The sequence below is a fragment of the Bos javanicus genome, chromosome 19 (assembly GCF_032452875.1).
Source record: "Bos javanicus breed banteng chromosome 19, ARS-OSU_banteng_1.0, whole genome shotgun sequence".
Classification (NCBI taxonomy): Eukaryota; Metazoa; Chordata; class Mammalia; order Artiodactyla; family Bovidae; genus Bos; species Bos javanicus.
The window spans coordinates 35,942,578-35,962,818 of record NC_083886.1 but is presented as its reverse complement, the minus strand read 5'-3'; the positions used below and the strand labels follow the sequence as shown (position 1 = coordinate 35,962,818).

Genomic DNA, 20,241 nt, shown 5'->3' with positions numbered 1-20,241 from the left:
CCCACCCCGCGGCGTCCGATTGGGCGGGGTGGCTAGCTAAGTCACAGGAATTTCCGTCACCTCCCCTGGCCCGCCTCCCGACGAGAGTCTGTGTATTTTGATTCGTTTATGTACTGGTCAATCGAGTGAATCCTTACTGTTACTGGACAAAAATCAAATCATTCACTCAAAAAGAGGGCAGGGGAGGGCGGGGCTAGTAAGGTCCCCGCCCAGGGAGAGTGCTGATTGGACAAGCATTTGTTTTCTCTAAGGCTGGTTGGTGCTGGGTGACATTCCCCGCCCAGAAATATGATCACGTGGCCGTCAACTTTCACCCAGGATGTCTACTCCCTGACTTCCCCCTAGCAACGGAGTGAGGCGCTTGGTTCTCCTAGCAACCCAGCTCCGCTACCACGAGCAGGTGGCGGACTGTGCCAGAGAAGCTGAGAGCCCGGAGCCGAGAGGCTGCTGAAGGACTTGACCTTTTCACGAAGGAGCCTGCGGGCCGCCCCACGCCGGTCAGGGCCTTCAGGCCTCGTGGGGAGAGAAGCTCGGGAAGCGTTTCCTATGGGCGCAGGCCCCAACGAGACCTTTAAGGTCCCACCCCCGGCCTCCGGGCCAGAGAGAGGTACCCGGCCCACTGATCCCTTTTCAGGAGGACATCACTGACCGTCTGCCCGACCTCTCAACAGCCGCTACCTTGTTCCTTTTCCTTAGAGCTAGCCTTCCTCTTAGTGAAGGGTTTTGGCTTGGAACGTGGATGCCCCGTCAGCAGCTCCCTTCCCGGGCCTCAGTTTCCCCGTCTGGACAGTCAGGCCAATAGGGCTCCCTTCTCTGCTGGCTCCCAGACCAGACCTGTAATTTGATCATGAACGTTACTCCAGAGCGTGGTGAGCACTCAGAAGAGGGTGGTTTTCTCTTATCAATTCACGGCCAATAGGGGCTCCATTTTCCAGGTCCAGTTGATGCCAAGTCCTTGTTTCGCTGGACAATTCAGGATCTGGTTCTCTGTGAGGAGGTGTAAGGCTCTTGGCTGTTCTCCCGACCCACAACAACACTACTGTCAGGCAAGTCAACAGCAGCCCCGGCTGGTGGGGAAGTACTGATAAACCGCCCCCACCCTCCACCCGCCCCCACCGCCCCCCCCCCTCCCCCGGGGGAGGACTGTCCTGGTTTGGAGCAAACCTGGAACGGTTATGAGAAACAGTGTGAACTGTGACAATGACCCACAGCATGGGGGTGCAGTTGAGTCTGATTAAGAGCCTGAGCTCTGCATCTCTGACCTCCTACCTCCGCATGCACAGGATGTGTCTGTCAGCTTGGGTGTCACTTGACCTCCTTAACCAGCTTCCGTTTTCTTACCTGAAAACTGCAGAGTCAGTCCCTCACATAAACTACGTTCCTAGAGGTCTCTCAAACCCACTTCTTACCTGCAGCCCAGTCATGTCTTGACTCTTGACATTCTCAGTGCAACAAGCCAGAATGAGCTTCTCCAAATTAAACTCTGATCACGTCACATCCTCATCATGCCTTGGAGCTTCCTAGGGATCCTGGGATGATCACAACACCCCTGGAGGCCTTGCCACTCTGGGCATCCGGGTGGAACCTGCCTCCTCCTCTCCCAGCTCAGGACCCTCACCCTAAAGACCCCTCCTCCTCCTCTCCTGCCCATCCTCCAGGTCTCAGCCCAGGTCCCCACAAGTATGTTCTCATAGTTCCCTACACTCACAGACTTGTCATAATTTATAATTAAAGGTTTGTAGGGCTTCCCTGGTGGCTTAGAGGGTAAAGTGTCCGCCTGCAATGCAGGAGACCCGGGTTCAATCCCTGAATTGGGAAGATTCCCTGGAGAAGGAAATGGCAACCCACTCCAGTACTCTTGCCTGGAAAACCCCATGGACGGAGGAGCCTGGGAGGCTGCAGTCCATGGGGTCGCAAAGAGTCGGACACTACTGAGCGACTTCACTTCACTTCACTTCATGATCCTCTGAGTTGGGTCTGAAACAGAGGTAAGGAGGTCTATGAATCACAATACTCCTAAACCCACTAACCGAGTCTTATCCATGCATGTAGTTGCTGTTCGTTGCGCATTTGTGGACTAAATAAATGATCTTAAACAAATATTGGAGGGAGGAGTTACCCATCTTTTACAGATAGGAGGTCGAAGGCTTGGAAAGCAAAGTCAGTTGCCCAAGGGTGCGAATCCAGCTCTGGTGTATGTAACAAACACAGATGTTCCACACCATGTGATGACTGTTGGGCCTGACTGGAAGCAGGCTCGACCCGGCTCAGGGACCAGGCCCTTGTGTGACAGGAGTGATGAGAAGTCAGCCAAAGTTTTGAAATCAGAGTATGAATCATTTCCCAAAGCACAGCACTTGTCTGTAAAGGAAAAAAGGGGGGGGGGGGGAAGCACAAACACTTTCAAGTAGCATCTGCCAAATACGGCACATTAAAATTTCCCCAGAGAGAAGCTGGTGTCAAGTTATGGGAAATTTTAGAAAAATTGTCCCCATAGAATGGGGAGATAGAGAGAGGTAGAGGACTAGAAATGTCTTTCAGGGGTTGAGTCAATCAGTTGAAGGAGATGAGAGAGTGTGGAGGGACCCAGGAAGAGGGGAGACTCAGAGGAGAAGTGGGTGCAGGAAGAGGGAGGCTGTTCCTGCTCTGGGGCCACCGGGACCAGGCTCGTGGACACTCCAGAAACAGAAGATGCACAACTGCACAAGCTGCATGGCGGGGTAGGGGAGAGGCAGCCAGGCAGGGGGTCTCTGAGACCCCGAGCAGGATTGCCAGGCCTGCCCCACTTTGCCCAACACCAGGAGTCTCCCCAGCAGCGCTCGATGGAATAAAAAGGCGATTGTGGGGCTGCATCATCAGGGACCAGCGGGGCAGGGAGGCCTGGCGTGGGCATGCAAAGGCCAAGGTAGGAAGCGAAGCCAGCAGGCAGGTGAGAACGGGGTGGAGAGTAGGGGAAAGACTGAACGTCCAGAGCATTCCGAGGCAGAATCAGGGCGTTTCCAGTAGCATGTGCCCTCCCACAGGGTCCAGCCCTTCTGGGTGTGCTAGGAGGGCTGGTAATCATGGACTGAGGTCAAGCTGCCCAGGACCATGGCTCTGTCCAACCAAGAACAGCAGTGTGGGTTCGTCTGTGACCCACCCCGCTGTGCCTCAGCCGAATCCCTTTGGACCAGTAGCAACAGATACCTCCTGGGTTAGTTTAGGGAAATGAGGATTTAACTCGTGAAGTCAGTGCCCTGTCTAGGGGCCTGGGGTCAGAGGTCCAGGGGCCCGGGGTTGGAGAAGGAGGGGCTGGGAAGTCAGCGAGGGGAAGGCAGCCTCTGCCTGTCCTTTTATCTTTTTTCCTGGATCAAGTTCCCTTCTCGCTTCTGTCTGTCCATCTTCCGCAGGCCCTGTTACTCTCTCACTCACCATGTCCCTGACCAGCCCTTAGCTCCCAGTGCCTTCCCAGCTCAAGTAGCCAGCGCTGACGGGTGCTTTGTCCTAGTTCACATCTCTCTGGGGAGGGTCACGAACAGCCAGCTTGAGTCTGTGTGTACCAGTGGCTACACCCTGGGCACCTGTGGTTGGGGATGCTTACAGATATGGCCACCTTCAGAGGGTGAGGCTCTCAGGGAAGGGGGGCCGGGCCTGGCGGGCCTGGCTGGGGCCACCAAGGACTGTGATCAGTGCTTGGTGCCGAGAAACACAACAAGGGTGGGCACAGAAAGCCAGAGGCCCAAGATGGCGACGGCTTTGCAGGCAGATGAGCTCCAGAGGCTAAAGGGATCAGTATGGATATTGGGGCCAGGGTAAGGGTCACAGCCTGGTTGTGGAGACAAGGGGTGCGCCACTGTTGGTGGGCACCAGGCCAGTGGGGGTCTGGGGAGGCCCATGTTTAGCAGCCAAGAGTGGGAGGGGCCTGCCTTCAGAGCGTCATGGCCGCAACATTACTCCATGATGCAGTGAAAGGATACTGGCCAGACCCCGCCCTCAAAGGGAGGCAGGAGAGGCGGCCTCAGCCAGGGTGTTGGTGTTTTCCAGGAAGGATGAACCGGCTGTACGACATGGAGCCCAGAGTGATGGACGATGACATGCTCAAGTTGGCCGTAGGGGAGCAGGGCCCACGAGAGGAGGCCGGGCAGCTGGCCAAGCAGGAGGGCATTCTCTTCAAGGACGTCGTGTCCCTGCAGTTGGACTTCCAGAGTGCGTGTCCTGGGTGGGGCCGGGCAGGGTGGGCGCGGGCAGCCAGTTCCATACACGGTCCACAGTCTATGGGCCTTGGTTGTATTTGGGCCACCTGGGTTGAAAGGCACAAGACCAGCATGCGTGGTTTTAGACTTGATATCGAGTGAGGGTGGCACTCTTGGTGGCTGTGACAGAGGGTCTGCTTGCCTCAGGAGCAAGGGGGCAGTCAGCCGCATGACAGGGAGCTGGTCTTCAGAGGACTCAGGATCAGTGATGTGAGGAGCCCACCTCTGTGTGGGCAGTTCCTACCCTCATAGTATATGGACATTCGGGGGCCATTTCTCTGCCCCTTATGGGCCCCCATCTTTGGGCAGACACACAGCATGCAATTCTAGGTAGAGACATGCAGGGTCCTTGTGGCCAGAGCACCCCCCAAAATGCTCAACTGGCCATCCCTGTAGCCTTGATTCCCTTTGTCACCCCGGGGGGCCCTGCTGTGCCCTCTGACCAAGCCCAGGCATTTCGAGGGGGAGCTGTGTGAGTCCTTGCCCTGGAGGGCCCACCTGCCTCCATCTTGCAGTGTGGCCCGCAGTGGCCCCAGCACCAGCACTAACAGGGACTCTGAGTTCCGCAGAGCTGGGCCCACACTTCCAGGGTCCCTGGCACCCCAGGGAAGGCAACGGGGCTTCTGGGGCCTCTCCCACAGTCAGCATCTGTCATCCAGCCCCCATGACACTGGTACTAAACCCTGACACCCACCTGGGCGCGCCCTCCATTGTTTCAGACATCCTCCGCATCGACAACCTCTGGCAGTTTGAGAGCCTTCAGAAGCTGCAGCTGGACAACAACATCATTGAGAAGATCGAGGGCCTGGAGAACCTCACGCGCTTGGTCTGGCTGGGTGAGGCCCCACGCAGCCCCACTTCCCTGCTGGCCCAGTGCTGGTCCCCTCCAGCAGGTGCTCTATCTGCTGGAAGCAGGAAAGCCTCTGTCCAGTGATGGTCACCCAGGGATACAGCCACAGCTGGGAGGAGCTGGGCCCTGGGATGCAGGGGTGTGGGGTGAGGAGAGGGTGTTTGATGGTTCAGTGCACCCACAGCCCCCCCGAATCCATAGCCACCCCCTACCTGCACCCACAGCCCTCTGCCTGCACCCATGGCCCCCTGCCTGCAACCATGGCCCCCACCTGTACCTACGGCCCTGCCATACTCACGGCCCCCCTGTACCCACATCCCCCTATTGCACCCACGGCCCACCCCCGCCTGTACCCACAGCCCCCTGCCTGCACCCATGGCTCCTGACTGTACCCACAGCACCCCCCCGTACCCACAGCCCTGCCCTAAAGCCACAGCACCCCCTCGCCTGTACCCATGGCCCCCTGACTGCACCCATGGCCCCTGCCTGTACCCACAGCCCCTTCTGTACCCACAGCCCGGCCCCCCTCCACATGCATAGGCCCTGCTGGTGGCCAGTCTGCTGTCACAGTGCTGAGGGTAAGCTGGAGCCGGCTAGTCCTGTTGCCCACATCTTGTCCCAACTCTACACTCAGGGATGCCCTGTTGGTAGCCTGACACTGGCAGTAGGAGTATTTACACCACAGCAATCTGCAGGTGCTACAAATCCTAGCTGCCCCCCCCCCACCCCTTTGTTAAACATCTACCAGCTTGTCTGCAAAGAACAGAGCCTGGCAGGAAAGGAAGTAGGGGAACCCAGTCAGGCCCCACTCTGCCGAGCTGCTAACACATTCTGGATATGTGAGCTCAGCTCCTGCACCTCACTTTCCTTATGTGTTGTTGACCTTGGGCACCTGGCACCCTTGAATCTTGGCTCCCTCATCCTGAAGACTTGGTGATGACACCTCTGCTTGTGAGGGTGAAACAAGGAAAAGCACGGGGCGGTAGTGTCCCAGGACAGCATCCCCTGAGGGGCCGGGGAGGCTAAATGACTTCTGGAGCCCCTTAAACACGAGGGCTTTAGCTGAAAGCTCGTGAAAAGTTCCCACTTTGGGCCTTGGGGCCATCCGTGTTCCAAGATAGTGTTGCAGCCACAACCCCCTCAAACCCCAACACTGCAGTGGCAAAAAGCAGTTTGATTCCCAAAGATGAGAAACCTGGAGTAGAGAGAGTCCTCAGGTCAGCTGGGGTTGGGCCTGGAGTGTGGGGTGGCCTGGCCTCAAGGGTTTCCCACTCCCCAAGATGTGCTGACCCCACCCCAGTGAGTTTCCATCCCAGATCGCGGGCCGCACAGATGGGAGCCTTTGCCTGCCTCTGTGACCGGGAAGGAGACAGTAGAGCCGAGGTGGGGGGTCAGCTCCAGGAAAGTCCCCCTAAGCCAGGCCCATCCTCCAGACCTGTCTTTCAACAACATCGAGGCCATCGAGGGTCTGGACACGCTGGTCAACCTGGAGGATCTGAGCCTGTTCAACAACCGCATCAGCAAGATCGACTCACTGGACGCGCTGGTCAAGCTGCAGGTGTTGTCGCTGGGCAACAACCATATCGGGAACATGATGAACGTGAGCATGGGCACTGGCAGGGGTTGGGGGCACCATGGGGGGAGCTCCCCACCGCCCCCCACCCCATCCTAGAAAAGCTGGAAATCTGGATTCAAGGACATTCAAATACCAGCTTAGCCCATGGGGGCCTGCATGTGGGTGTGTGTGTGCCCCACCCCCACTCACTCAGCAGACATTGCTGAGGGGGGCCCTCTTGCCTGTGGAGCATCTGGCCTGTGCCCAATGGGGACAGAGACCAACAGCAGCCTCAGGTTGCTGGCAGGGCTGGCAGAGGCTACAGGGCAGTGCCCCAGGCAGAGCAGCTAGAGCAATGGACCGGCGGGGGGAGGCCCTGGGCCGGGAATTCAGCATCCAGGGCTCAGTGCCCATCTGTTCCTGAGGACAGACAGCACTCCACCCCACAGGCCATCGTGAGGGTCAAGTCTGTCCATGTAGGGCAGCTGCGGCACAGAGGGGCTATGGAGGAAATGGTGCTCATTCAGGAATTTTCAGTTAAGGGTAAACCCCAAACAGCCCTAGATCGTGCTTGTGGGAACCTTTCTGAGTGCTTAGAGCTGCTGCTGCCTGGGTAGGTCCAGCACCTGGGAGCCTGTATGTGAGTGGACTGCCTCTGACTTGTCATCCTCAGACACTGGCCCTGACCCTGAGCAGATCCAGGCCTGGGCAGGGAGGGGACACCGACTCAGGCCGTGCCCTACCCTGCTGTGAACACCCCCCTCCCTCCCTGGCTTGGGCTGTTCTTTTGTCCCCATTTCCCCAGGGCATGCTGGGTGCCAGGCACGCACCCCCCACCCCATGAAGACAGGAGAAGCAGGTGCAGCTGGTCCCCAGAGAGACAGGCAGGGGGCGCTGGCTTCATGGCCGACAAGCCCAGAGCATCTCTGGTTTCAGTCCTTACCTGCCCTGAGTTTCTTACATCTGATTATAGACTTTCCTGTTATGTATTTATTAGGCTTGTTTTCATTTTGTTAATTGAATTAAAAGCAAGTGGCTGACTCAGCAGAACTCAGGGCATGCACAGCAGAGCCCTTCGCTCCTGACCTCAGCCCGTGTCCCCTGCCAGAGGCCACAGCTGCTCCTAAATTGCACATGTGTCTTTCCAGACATCTTACTGTCGAAATGTTTCACACGATTGTCACACCTGTCCAGCTACTCTCCAGAGCCTGCCTTGGGTCGTCCCCCCCAACCCAAGTCATTGGTGCCCTCTACACCACAGGCCATTCCATTGCCTAGATTATGCAGGATGGAGTTCTCCAGCCCCCATGGGTGGACGCTGAGGTGTTCTCCGACCTCACGCTGTCACACACAGGCTGTTGGGGATGTCTTTAATCGGGGCTGACTGTGTACCTGGATGAGCCCCTGTGGGAGATGAATTGCTCCAGGTGGAGTTGCTGGGTCCGAGGGCATTTTCTCATTGTGATGGGTCTTGCTGCGTGGCCATCTATAGAAGTGGAACCACTTACAGACCCAGCAGCAATGACGAGAAGTCCTGTCCCTCTAACCACCCACAGCACACTTTGCTCCCAGACCTTTCTTGCTTTGATGATCCCAAAGACGAAAACTGGAATCTCACTGGGAGAGCTCTTAAAATGAAATCAGGTCCTGACCCCCTGCCCCACCCCACATACCCTGAAAACTCCAACAGCTCCCATTTCCCTAAGACAGCTTTCAAACTCCTGACCGCCGCCCATCAGGTCTCGGGTGAATCAGCGCTGGCCTTGTTCTCAGTATCATCTCAGACCTCCTGGCCCCTCCCTGCTTCCTGGCACCGGCCACGCTCTTTCCCACAGCACAGCCTTCCCTTGTGCTGCTCCTGGGAGTACACTCGCCACTGCTCTTCCCGCTGCTTCCTCAGAGTTCAGAGGCTCAAATCCTAATGGAACCCCACCCCCATCATTGTCCCTAAGGCTCCCTCCCTACCTGCCCCCCTCGAGTTCTTCGAGTACTTATGACCAACAGCAATGACTCTGACTTTTAAAAAACATTTCTTTTTGGCTGTTCTGGGTCTTTACTGCTTTCCTCAGGCTTCCTCCAGTTGCGCAGACGGAGGAGGCGGGCCCACCCTCCAGATGCGGCGTGCTGGCTTCTTACTGTCGTGGCTCTCTTGTTACAGAGCACGGATCTAGGCGCGTGGGCCCAGTGGCCTTGGTGCACGGAGGCTCAGCTGCTCGGCGGGATCTTCTGGGGCCAGGGATGGAATCTGTGTCCCCTGCATCGGCAGGCAGATTCTTATCTGCAGTGCTACTAGGGAAGTCCCTCAGCTGACTTTTGAAGCATTCCTGTCCCCTGCCCTTAGAGTGTCAGCTCCTGCTCTGAAGGCTCTGTTCCCACTGTGTCCCCAGGCTGGCAGGTGCTCTGTGATGTTTGTTGAACGAATAAACAACTGACAAGGGAATCCCTTCAGGAAGGAAGAGAAGCAGGTTTCTCTTCTGTCTTTAGCACAGGGGAGGAGATGCTGTCCGATGAGGGGGCTGGTGGTCTTGCTGAATGTCCCCCGTTACTAACAACAGGAAAATTAAATGGTTGTTAGTGGTGGTCCCACAAGCTGCCACCCAGTAGATCCAGGTTCTGCTGAATTTCAGGGCACAGGGCCTTTCAGAGCACTTGACGGGTGGAAAGGGCGCCTGTGCTGAGAGCGGAGGGCGGAGGGACAGCGGGCGCTTGGGGAGCGGGTGCCAGCCCTCTTCTTGGTGCTCCTTGCGGCGTTGGGTCCTCTCAACACCTGCGTGTGACACCCCTGCGGCCCCTTCACAGACGAGGAGACTGGGCCCCCAGAGTGTGGGACCCCTGGCAAAGACCGCGGCTCCTCCTTGTGGCTTCCCAGCGTGGGCAGAGGGAAGAGAAAGGAGACAGGCCCGCTCTCCCCTCAGATCATCTACCTGCGGCGGTTCAAGGCCCTGCGCACGCTCAGCCTGTCCGGGAACCCGGTGGCCGAGGATGAGGACTACAAGATGTTCATCTGCGCCTACCTCCCCGACCTTGTGTACCTGGACTTCCGGCGCCTCGACGACCACATGGTAGTCTTCCTTCGACATGGGCTCCGCGGGTCAGCATCCAGGCTCTGGGCATCTGGGGAGGGCCACGTCCACGGGAGGAGAGGAAAGCGGCCCCTCCTGGAGGCTCCTGACCCTAACGGCCCCAGTCACTGTGGTACACGTTCTTGGCCGGGCCCTGTCCTGGGCCTCCTCCCGCCTCCTCGCTGCCGTCCTGCTCTATCTGCTTCTCCGTGAACAAGTCTGGAGACTAAGTGAGAGTCGGCCCTCAGTGGGCTCAGCAGCTCGGGGCAGAGTCAGGACTCACCCCCACAATAGGCGACCCCAGGAGTGACACTGAAAGGTCATGGTAGCACTCCAAAGTGCCAACCTCGCTGACCCCAGAGAGACGCCCCCAGGACCCCACGGCCGAGGGGGCCATCGGAGAGCTGGGCCCAACTGGTCTGCAGCAGACCCAGGGTCTCAGGCCTGCGGGAGCCTCACCCCATGAGGAAGCCCCTGCCCCCGCCGTCCACTGCCTGGCCAGGCCACCCCTGCCTCTGTCCTACACCCCTGCTGGGAGCTTTTTACCCTTTGCCGTGTGACCAGTTTGTGGGTGCTTTGCCCCCAGGGGAAAAAAACCCCGCCCGACGGGAGGCCTCTGGCAGCAGGATGGGATGAAAGCAGGGTATGAGGAGGTGGGGGACTTGCCATCCCCCCATCAGAAGCTGCTGCCTTTCCTGGGAGGAAGGAGCCTGTGTCTGGGGTTGGGGGAGGCCCTGAGGTGATGTGGGGGCACGGGGAGAGCTGGCTGGTCCCCGGGTCTCTGTGCTGACCCTGCTGGCCTGGCTGCTGCGCCGCCTTCCAAGTGTGGAGCTCTCTGCTCGCAGGAACCTTTCTAGGGGGGTCCACAGAGACCAGTGGGGATCCACAGAGACTGGGGGTCCACAGATACCAGGGGGGTCAGAGAGTTGCCCCTCCTTCCCCAACCACGCCCTTCTCTTGTCCAGGAACAGGACAGGACTGTGAAAATTTTAATTTCAAGACTGTCAAGTCTTATTTTTTGCATTTAGGCAATACTTTGAAGGGCAACGGGGGCTCAAATGCTGAGAATAAGCTGAGAGTGTTGTGCCCAGGCCTGTGGCTCGCACCCCCCACTGCAGCTCTCCCCTTGTGCATCCCTAAAACTGGGCCAGAGCCCAGCTGGGGAAGGTGTGGGAGCCAGCGGGTCTGCAGGGGGCCTCCACCCCAGAGACTGCCCACATCCTCGCTCAGCCTGCCCTTGCGGCACCCACACTGATTTACCCGAGGCTCAGAATACTTGGGAAGGGTGGGGGAGGGAAAACAAGCCACTCCTGTCCAGGCCCCGCCCATGCGGGGAGGCCAGCGGCTCCGAGGGACCCCTGGTCCCAGGGTAACGGTGCCCCTTCCCGCTTCTCCTACAGAAAGAGTTGGCGGAGATGAAGCACCAGTACAGCATCGACGAGCTGAAGCACCGGGAGAACCTGATGCAGGCGCGGCTAGAAGACGAGCAGGCCCGGCGGGAGGAGCTGGAGGAGCACAAGGTGAACGGCTGCCCGCCGGGGACCCACTGCTCCGCCCGCCCTTCCTGCCCCGCCCCGCCCCGCCCCACCTCACCCGGTCTCCGGCAGGTTCATGAAGGTCGGCAGGGCCCAGGCCCCCAAAACCTGTCATTTGATTGAAAACAGCTGGTACGCAGGGTCTCTGGGCCGCTGGAGCCTCAGTCAGGACAGTCACGCTGACCTGTCGCCCCACCCCCGACTCTGTCCCACGGCCCCCGGGCCCCGCTCTAGCTCCAGGGCGGGGGACTCTGTGCCGAATGGTTTTTCAGAGCAGTCCCTGGTCCTTAAGCCCACTGGCCAGTTCCCCGGGAATGCTCATTTCTCCCAGGGTGCCCCTGCTCAGCAGGACCAAGCTGAGGGCACCCTTCAGTTTTCTGCCTCTCTAGCTCTGGCCTCACCCAGCCCTTCGCCTGCCCATCCCTGCCTGCCTTCCCAAGGGCTGGGCATGCATGGCCCCAGTGCCTAGCACAGGGTCCTGCCCAGGAAGCCCGCTGTGTCTCTGACCACAGGCAGCCTTCGTGGAGCAGCTAAATGGCACCTTCCTGTTCGACAGCATGTATGCTGAGGACGTAGAGGGCAGCAAGTTGTCCCACCTGCCCGGAGTGGGCGAGCTCCTGGAGGCATATCCTTCCAGATCACGGCCACCAGTCCAGGGGGAGTCCCCTACCCCTCTGGGCCCCAGGGCAGTGCACCCAGGGCAGCGAGGACCAGGTCAGAACACATGGGGTGTCTGGTCGGCAGGGCCCAGGTTGCCGGGGATGCAGCCTAGCTGTTCCCGGGTCCTGCTGTGTGCTCTGCACCCAGTGTTTACAACCGTGTCACCACCCGCGGGGTGGGTGCTGTCCCAGACCCCGGCTTGCAGCTGGGGAAGTCAAGCTTGCAGAGGGAGACGTGTTGCATGGTTAGGGGCTGCAGGCTGGGCCTGATCCCTTCCCCCAGAGGATGTGACTGATGGGCACTTGTCACCATAGCCACCTACCCAAGACCCTCCCTGAATTCTCAGGCTGAGGGTGGAGATGCCCGATCACCTCCTTATACTCCATCCCAACTGTGGCTCTGCCTCCAGGCCCACATGCCACCCCGACCTGGCTGTACCCACCAGGCAGATCCCCGCCCCCCAGGCGCCCTCTCCCCAGGCAGCCCACCCCAGGCAGTCCACCCCCCAGGCAGCCCACCCCAGGCAGCCCACCCCCCAGGCAGCCCACCCCCAGGCAGGCTACCCCAGGCAGCCCCCCACCCCGGCAGCCCACCCCCAGGCAGCCCACCCCCCAGGCAGCCCACCCCAGGCAGTCCACCCCCAAGGTAGCCCACCCCCCAGGCAGCCCACCCCAGGCAGTCCACCCCCAGGCAGGCTACCCCCAAGCAGCCCACCCCCCCAGGCAGTCAACCCCCAGGCAGTCCAGCCTCAGGCAGCCCACCCTCCAGGCAGTCCACTGCAAGCAGCCCACCCCCCAGGCAGCCCACCCCCCAGGCAGTCCATCCCAGGCAGTCCACCCCCAGGCAGGCTACCCCCAGGCAGCCCACCCCCCAGGCAGCCCACCCCCCAGGCAGCCCACCCTCCAGGGCAGCTGCAGGCTTCCTTAACAGTCGTTCACCTACAAGGATAAGTTTGTCATCATCTGTCTGAACATTTTTGAGTACGGCCTGAAGCAGCAGGAGAAGCGGAAGGCAGAGCTAGACACCTTCATGGAGTGTGTGCAGGAGGCCATCCAGGAAAACCAGGAGCAGGGCAAGCTCAAGATTGCCAAATTCGAGGAAAAGCACTTGCTGGTGGGTCCCGTCCCCCTCCCCACCTCCCGCTGCAGGTGCCCACCTCCCAGAGGCCCAGTCCCTCCTTGGTCATTGTCCCTGTTCACCAGTTCACCAACTCAGGCTTCTACCTGTCCCACCCACTGCAGCTCCTCCACTATCCCAGGCTCACAGTGGGGTCTCCATGACTTTTTGCCTCGGTGGTTTCATTACCCCAGTGGTCACAACAAAGAGGATGACCACTGCATGTGAGTGCCAGCCTGGGAAGCCAGGCCCCCTCCTCTCCTAGGGGTCAGCGCTGCTCTGGGCACCTCTCCTGGGGCTACAGCAGGGTGAGCCACAGACTGTGCAGAGGGGCCGCACCGCAAGCAGGGCCGTGTGTACCCGGCAGAGTGGTTTCAGTTAACGTTGCTTTTGCAGACAGGATTACTGACCTGCTCCAAAGCTATGGAGAAGGCAGTGGCACCCCACTCCAGTACTCTTGCCTGGAAAATCCCATGGACGGAGGAGCCTGGTAGGCTGCAGTCCGTGAGGTTGCTAAGAGTCGGACACGACTGAGCGACTTCACTGTCACTTTTCACTTTCATGCATTGGAGAAGGAAATGGCAACCCACTCCAGTGTTCTTGGCCTGGAGAATTCCAGGGACGGGAAGCCTGGTGGGCTGCCGTCTGTGGGGTCGCACAGAGTCAGACACGACTGAAGCGACTTAGCAGCAGTAGCAGCAGCCAAAGCTATGGACTTTGCTTTTCTCCAAAAACCACTGGCACAGCAAGCCAGTGAGTCCCCACAGCATCCAGGTTAAAGGAGTGAGAAGCTGGTTAAGGACTTAGTTTAAAGAGGAGGAAAACCGCCCCCCCCTGGTGACATAGGTCAGGCTGACAGGCCTCCCAGGGTTCCCACTAATGAGAGACACCTTCAGCCAGAGCTTCAGACCTCAGGGCAGGAGCTCGTTTGTTCACACATGTATTGCCTTTGGCCTGAAGAGGGTTTTAAACTGTTTTGAGCGTTTTTCTGACATTGAAAACGGGAGGATTTCACAGAACTGTGGTTGCCAACGTCCCTGGCGGCTGCCCCTGGGCCAGCCGAGTCTCCCAGTCCCCATCCCCATCACGTTGGGTCCCTGTAGCCACTGGGCTTGGGATGTCTGGACATCCTCCAGCCAGTGCTCCTGGAGCCCCGGGCGCACTGGTTGACCTAGCTCCCAGGTCTGGGGCGTGTCTTCAGGGAGAGCTGACGCCCCCACCATGGCGATGTTCAAATGTCGCCTCCGACTAGGCAGCTGACCCGAGCCTTCTCTTCCAGGCTCTTATAATATGCCCTCACCCATTTGGTTTTTGATTTATTTCTGTCTCTTTTTTGTTGTTGTTGTTTAGATTACTTTGTAGCAACTCTTTATAGATTGAGAAATTATGTCAGTGAAATGAGTTGCAAATATTTTCCTGTTTCCTATTTATCTTACCATTATGTCTATGGCACTTCTGACATTCAGAATTTTAAAAAATAATGTAGTAGAAATTATCAATATTTTCTTCCAGTCACACCTAGAAAGGATTTCTCCACTCTGAGATTATTTATTAAAGCCCCCCCCCCCATTTCTTTCTTGAGGTACTTTCATGGCTTTATATTTTACATGTTAATCTTCCCTCTGTCAGGATTTGCTTTCATGTCAGGCTTGAGCTCGGGAAGAAGCCTGACCTTCCTCCAGATGGGGCGGCCATGACCACAAGCACCCTTCACCCCCAGTCTTGCTGGGTCACTCCACTGACATTGCATCCAGCAGCCGAACCCCCAGGCCCTTCATTAGTGAACGGCTGGTACTGGGTGCGGCTCCGACTACCCATGCTGTCCAGCCCACTAGCACCTCTTTTCACAGACAGACCTGCGTCTGCTTACCGCTGGCAGCTGTGTGCTCACGGGGCACTGTGGGGGTCCAACCTTGTGTGATAACCCTCTTCACTGCCCCGCTGGTCGTGGACCCCTCCCTGATCAGAGCCCCACTGAGCCAAGACCTCAGAGATGCCACCCCATCCCCTGGCTTTGTGATGCTCAGGCTCTCTGCCCCTGCACCCAAGGAGATGGGAGTTACTTGAGGTCACACAGTGACCCAGCCTGGTCCTGATTCAGGTCCAGGTGACTCTGAAGCTATTGTCCCCTCCACCTCCAATAAGTCCCTGGCTGGTGGAGCCTCTGCTCTGACCACCTCCATCCTGCATGGAGGGGGTGGACCTGACACTTGAATGTGGGCCAACCCCAGAATCCAGGTTCCGACCCACAAAACCAAACCATCGCCTGTCATTTCAGGAATTACACTTCATCGTAGATTTCTGCCTAAAGCACAGTTTTGTTTGCAGAGTTTAAATGCCATCCGAGAGGAGAGTGAACTGAGTAGCATCGAGACAAAGATAGTGGAGTACAGCGAGGACATCACGGAGCTGTTCAACGTGCTCATGACGCTGGAGATGCAGCTGGTGGAGCAGCTGGAGGTGAGGTGGGCCTGGGTGCAGCTCCAATGCAGGAATCGGACAAAGGGCCCGGTGTGGCTGTGAGGGTGAGCCATGGCTGCAGTGAAAGAACCCGCCAAGGCCACACCTCCTGGGGGCCAGAACCCTCCGGTACGAATCGGCGGCCCACACGAGAGCTTTCCGTGCCTCCAGCACTTTCCAGTCACTGAGATGCCCAGTGGTCCTTGTGCAGCACAAGAATTGAGCTCGTCTCTTTGGAGTGAGCGCCTGACCCAGGAAGAGCCTGGAGCCCTGGCAGGGAGAGTCTTTGCTTAGACCCACAGAGCTGTCAAAAAACAAAGTGGACCCCCACTTTCCACCCACCCCACCCCTGCTCTGGAGATCTGGGATGGAGCCAAGGCTGCCAGCACTGCCACTTGTAGTTACCGTATCTCAGGGCAGAGCAAGGAGCCTAACAGCGCTGCTGCCTGATCTGGGGCAGCCAGACTGACCTGTGCATTCAGCAGGCAGCCAAGCAGCCAAGGCTGGGCCCTGAGCACAGTGATGAACAGAACGGGCTGGGCAGAGACAGTGACCCACCAGACTGGGAGAGGTTCCTGCCGTGTCTCGGAGAAGAGCTTGCTCCCCATGGGGGCTCTGGCACCGCTGAAAACGGCCCGCTGGCATCAGGGCTCAGGCAGTAGCTTCCAACCTTCCCAAGCAGGGAGTCCCCTTTCTATCACCCCCCAGTCCTCCAGGACTTGTGCTTGTCTTACTAATGGCCAAAAAGCAATCAGTAGAACCCTTGCTTTTCAGTGCTGTTGTTCAGTCGCTAAGTTGTGTTCAAATCTTTGCAACCCCATAGACTGCAGCCTGCCAGGCTCCTCTGTCCTCCACTATCTCCCAGAGTTTGCTCAAACTCATGTGCACTGAGTCAGTGATGCCATCCAACCATCTCATCCTCTTCTCGCCCGCTTCTCCTCCTGACCTCAATCTTTTCCAGCAACAAGGTCTTTTCCAAAGAGTCGGCCCTTCACATCAGGTGGCCAAAGCTTCAGCTTCAGCATCAGTCCTTCCTATGAGTATTCAGGGTTGGTTTCCTTTAGGTCTCATCAATGACTCTATTTTCATTTATTACAAGAGTGTTAACACACATTTCAAAGATGTATATTTAGCTCGGCTTCCGCAGTCCTCAGACTCAACCTGCCCTCCCCGTGCTCTCAGCCCACCCTGCGGCCCCTGGAGTCTAGGGCAGGTCAGGGGAGTGACCACCCTGCGAGTCAGGGGCAGCAGCCCTCCCCGTGGCACCTGGGTGAAGCCGGTGCCTTAACGAGCACTGGATGCAGCTGTGCAGGGCCACCCTCACGGAGAAAGGTGGGAGCCTTGAAAGCAAGAGGCCTAGGGAGCAGCTGGCACTCCCAAGGATCTCCTCTCTGCCAGGCACCTCCCAAAGTACTTTGTGTGAAGAAATCCATTCCTGCTTCACCACAACCTATGTGGAAGAAATCCATTTCACAGAAGAGGAAGCTGAGGCCCAGGGAAGTTAATGACTTTCCCTGAGTTGCAGACAGTGGTGGAGCTGGCAGGCAGCCTAGCTCCTAGCGACTCCTTCATTTTGTTTCTGCGGAGGTGATGGAGGCAGGGGGCTTCCCTGGTGGCTCAGACAGTAAAGAATTTGCCTAAAATGCAGGAAACTCAGGTTTGATCCCTAGGTGGGGAAGACTCTCCTGGAGAAGGAAATGACAACCCATTCTAGTATTCTTGCCTGGAGAATTTCATGGACAGAAGGGCCTGATGGCCTACAGTCCATGGGTCCAGATGCCATTGGGAAGCCCCAGGGAGTGGGAGAGTTCTGTGTGTGCATACTTGAGGAGGGGTGGGGGGTGAGCAGAGAGACAGCACAGGCTAAGGCCTGGAGAAGGCACCCACTAAAGCCCTGAGACTGAGGGGTGAGCGAGAGAACAGGCTGGAGGGTGACAGCTGAGGGAAGGTGGTCACCACCCCCTGTGAGGCCAGGCAGTTTCAAGGTCTTGGGTCACGACCCGGTAAGCCGTAAGCAGCACTGTGGCTCTGGCGTGAAGTCAGCGGCTGCTGCTGCTGCTGCTAAGTCGCTTCAGTCGTGTCTGAGTCTGTGCAGAGTTCACGTCTAAACACAACGTGTTCTTTATCATTTCCAGGAGACTATAAACATGTTTGAAAGGAACATCATCGACCTGGTGGGACTCTTTGTGGAGAACGTCCAGAGCCTATATCCTTTCCTTGAGGACCCTCCAGGGAGGCACTGTGGGCCAGGGGCTTCTGCCCGCAACATGGTGCCCACCACCAGACCCACGGGGAGGCGCCCACATTCTAAACCAAAGACACAGAGGGTAGAGCTTCTGCACTGCTTACGAAAGATGAAAATAAGTGGGGTCTCTTCCAGGTGGCCCCCTGTGGGTTCCCATGCCTACTCCCTCCACCAGAGCCCTAGACACACTGGCAGAGAGTAAAAAGCCAGCGCTTTATAATCAGACTTCACTTTTACCAGAACTGCCTATGCCCCGTTTGACTTACAGGAAGATCTGTATCTCCACCAAGGTGAGATTAAACAGGACCCTGCTTAATGGGCATCTCCACCTTTGAAACTGGGGTTGTAAAACCTCCCATTCTCACCGAGGAAGGAAGCCCACCTTCAAGAGGTGGAGGTTTGCCAACCCTCTGGAACGTTTAAGGAGTGTTTCCTGACCCCGAGCACAAAGGCGCCTTGTTAGAGCAGAAGTCCAGATAGCGGGTTGCTCCACAGGCTGCTGCCTGCAGCACGAGTCCTGGCCATCTGTTCTCTCAGGAGTGACCTCACCTGGAGACCACACCCCAGAATCCTCCCCCCGGACCAGCCCATGCTGCAGGTGCTGGGCCCAGGGGTAGGCAACCTCTATGCTGATGCCACTGACAAGTCATCTGTAAGCAGATCAATGTCAGGTTAGGGGCTGACATGTGGGGCATGCCCGGCCTTTTGTCACCTGAACTCAGGGCCCTGAAGTTCACCCCTGTCCTCCTGACCCCAATCCTGCTGTCAGAGAGATGGCAGCAGCTGAGCGGAGGTCGGGACCCTCCCTGAGGGAGAGTCCACTAAGTGAGGACCAGAGGGTGGACCAGAGGGATCAGCTGGAGAGATGGGGAGGACGTTTCCGGCTCAGGGGGCAGAAGAGGATGGGGAGAAGGGATTCTGAGAGGAGGCCTTTAGGATACAACGGAGAGTGAGAGCTGCAAGCAGCGGGGACAAAGGGCTGTGGGGGAGGGAACCAGAAGGGACCCCAAGGGGTGTGGAGGGAGCCGGAGGGCTTGGAGGGCCCGTAAGGGGAGGACAAGCTGGGCCAGTGCAGGGGAGGGTGCTCCAGCCTGCTTGGCCCGGCCTTGGCTTAACTCCGGCTGCACGATGGCGCAGTGCCGGGACCTGGAGAACCACCACCACGAGAAGCTCCTGGAGATCGCCATCAACATCCTGGAGAAGATAGTCAAGGGCGAGATGGACGAGGACCTGCCGGACGACGTGCGCTCGGTGATTGCGGGGGGCGGGGCTGGAGCCCAGTGGGCGGAGCCCGGTGGGCGGTGGCGTCGTGGGGCCCGCCCCCCGGAAAGCTTGAACCCCTCCGGGATTGTTAATTTCGCACCTGCAGAAGAGGAGATAGGCAGGTGACAGGCTAACAAGTAAAGCACTCAGAGCGGCCCCACTAAAGAGGAGCTCCTGACCACTAAGTGGTTTCAACTGACAGGTTGGTTGAAACCTTTTGGGTTTGGGACAGCCTGCTTTCCCAAAGTGGGGGTTCTGGCACTTTCTAAGACGCAGTGACTACAAAGGAGGTTAAGGTCTGAGATTCCCTCTAGTTACTGGAGAAGCACTGCGGGGTTCTGTCTGGCCGCTCCGGGGACCTCCAGCCAGGCCTGGGGTGGGGGTGGGGGGGACCGACCCACAGTGTCATCCACAGTGGGGAACCGGGTGGGAACATGAAGGCAGGAGCCCAGGCCTACTGGGTTGACATGAGAGCTGCAGAGACCCATTGGCGTATGGCACCTTCTGTCCTCAGAGCAGCCCCGAGACCCCTGGCTGGCCTCATATTTCCCACCTGATGGCAGGTTTCAGGCAAGTTGGACTTGAGAACCTTGGTGAAGTCACAGGGCTGGTCCTATCTTCTTTGGGGGAAGGGCACGCTCCCCATGGGGACTGCCCTGCTGCCCGGGGGCCCTTGCCCTGTCACTGGCACTGCTGGGCCAACAGCAAGAAAGTAGGGACACAGAGCAGGCTCCGCCTCCACCCCCAGAGACCTCAGCCCCTCTCCCCACCGGCTCAGCAGCTCTGCGCTCAGGGTGGATCCAGGCCCTTCACCCACTCTTTCCTTCCCAGCTCTTCGTTGACAAAGACACGATAGTTAACGCAGTTGGGGCCTCGCATGACATCCACCTCCTAAAGATTGACAATCGCGAGGATGAGCTGGTGACCAGGGTCAACTCCTGGTGCACACACCTGCTGGACAAGGTGAGCAGATGTGTGGCAAGGGCAGGTGGCAGGACCTCGCCCTGGAGACCAGGGGTGGAGCCACACGTGGGTGGAGATGGGGCAGACTCAGGCAGACAGGCTCAAGATCCGCCTTGCCCTCAGATTCACAAGGATGAGATCATGAGGAACCGAAAACGTGTGAAGGAGATCAACCAGTACGTCGACCACGTGCAGAGCGAGCTGGACAGCCTGGAGTGTGGGGACCTCCTAGACTAGGGCTGCCCTCCCCCACTACAGGTAGAGAAATAAAACATTCCTGTCAGCTTTCTCCATCCTCTT

The 20,241-nt window shown here is 58.2% G+C and overlaps 1 protein-coding gene across 3 annotated transcripts; it reads left to right on the top strand.

Annotated features, from left to right (window-relative positions):
• The first annotated feature begins 83 nt into the window (after positions 1-83).
• DRC3 (dynein regulatory complex subunit 3) lies at positions 84-20,230 on the top strand. 3 transcript variants are annotated; one of them, XM_061391250.1, is made up of 13 exons: positions 88-607; positions 4,024-4,185; positions 4,952-5,068; positions 6,516-6,682; positions 9,553-9,699; positions 11,100-11,219; positions 11,747-11,859; positions 12,833-13,007; positions 15,339-15,470; positions 17,606-17,676; positions 18,843-18,966; positions 19,810-19,941; positions 20,065-20,230. In XM_061391250.1, exons 1-13 carry the CDS (start codon positions 547-549, stop codon positions 20,176-20,178), a joined length of 1,635 nt encoding a protein of 544 aa, XP_061247234.1. In that variant the 5' UTR covers positions 88-546; the 3' UTR covers positions 20,179-20,230. The 3 variants fall into 3 exon arrangements, with proteins under 3 accessions (XP_061247233.1, XP_061247232.1, XP_061247234.1); XM_061391249.1 differs by lacking the exons at positions 18,843-18,966; positions 19,810-19,941; positions 20,065-20,230 and adding an exon at positions 936-1,050 and having other exon boundaries at positions 84-607; positions 4,028-4,185; positions 17,606-18,839; XM_061391248.1 differs by lacking the exons at positions 18,843-18,966; positions 19,810-19,941; positions 20,065-20,230 and adding an exon at positions 936-1,046 and having other exon boundaries at positions 86-607; positions 17,606-18,838.
• Positions 20,231-20,241: the final 11 nt, after the last annotated feature.

Excerpts from the sequence above, each read along its gene's own strand:
- DRC3 (XM_061391250.1), top strand. The coding sequence starts at position 547 with ATGGGCGCAGGCCCCAACGAGACCTTTAAGGTCCCACCCCCGGCCTCC. Across the intron at positions 11,220-11,746 it reads AGGAGCTGGAGGAGCACAAG|GCAGCCTTCGTGGAGCAGCT; the intron begins GTGAACGGCTGC and ends CTCTGACCACAG. Across the intron at positions 13,008-15,338 it reads TCGAGGAAAAGCACTTGCTG|AGTTTAAATGCCATCCGAGA; the intron begins GTGGGTCCCGTC and ends TTTTGTTTGCAG.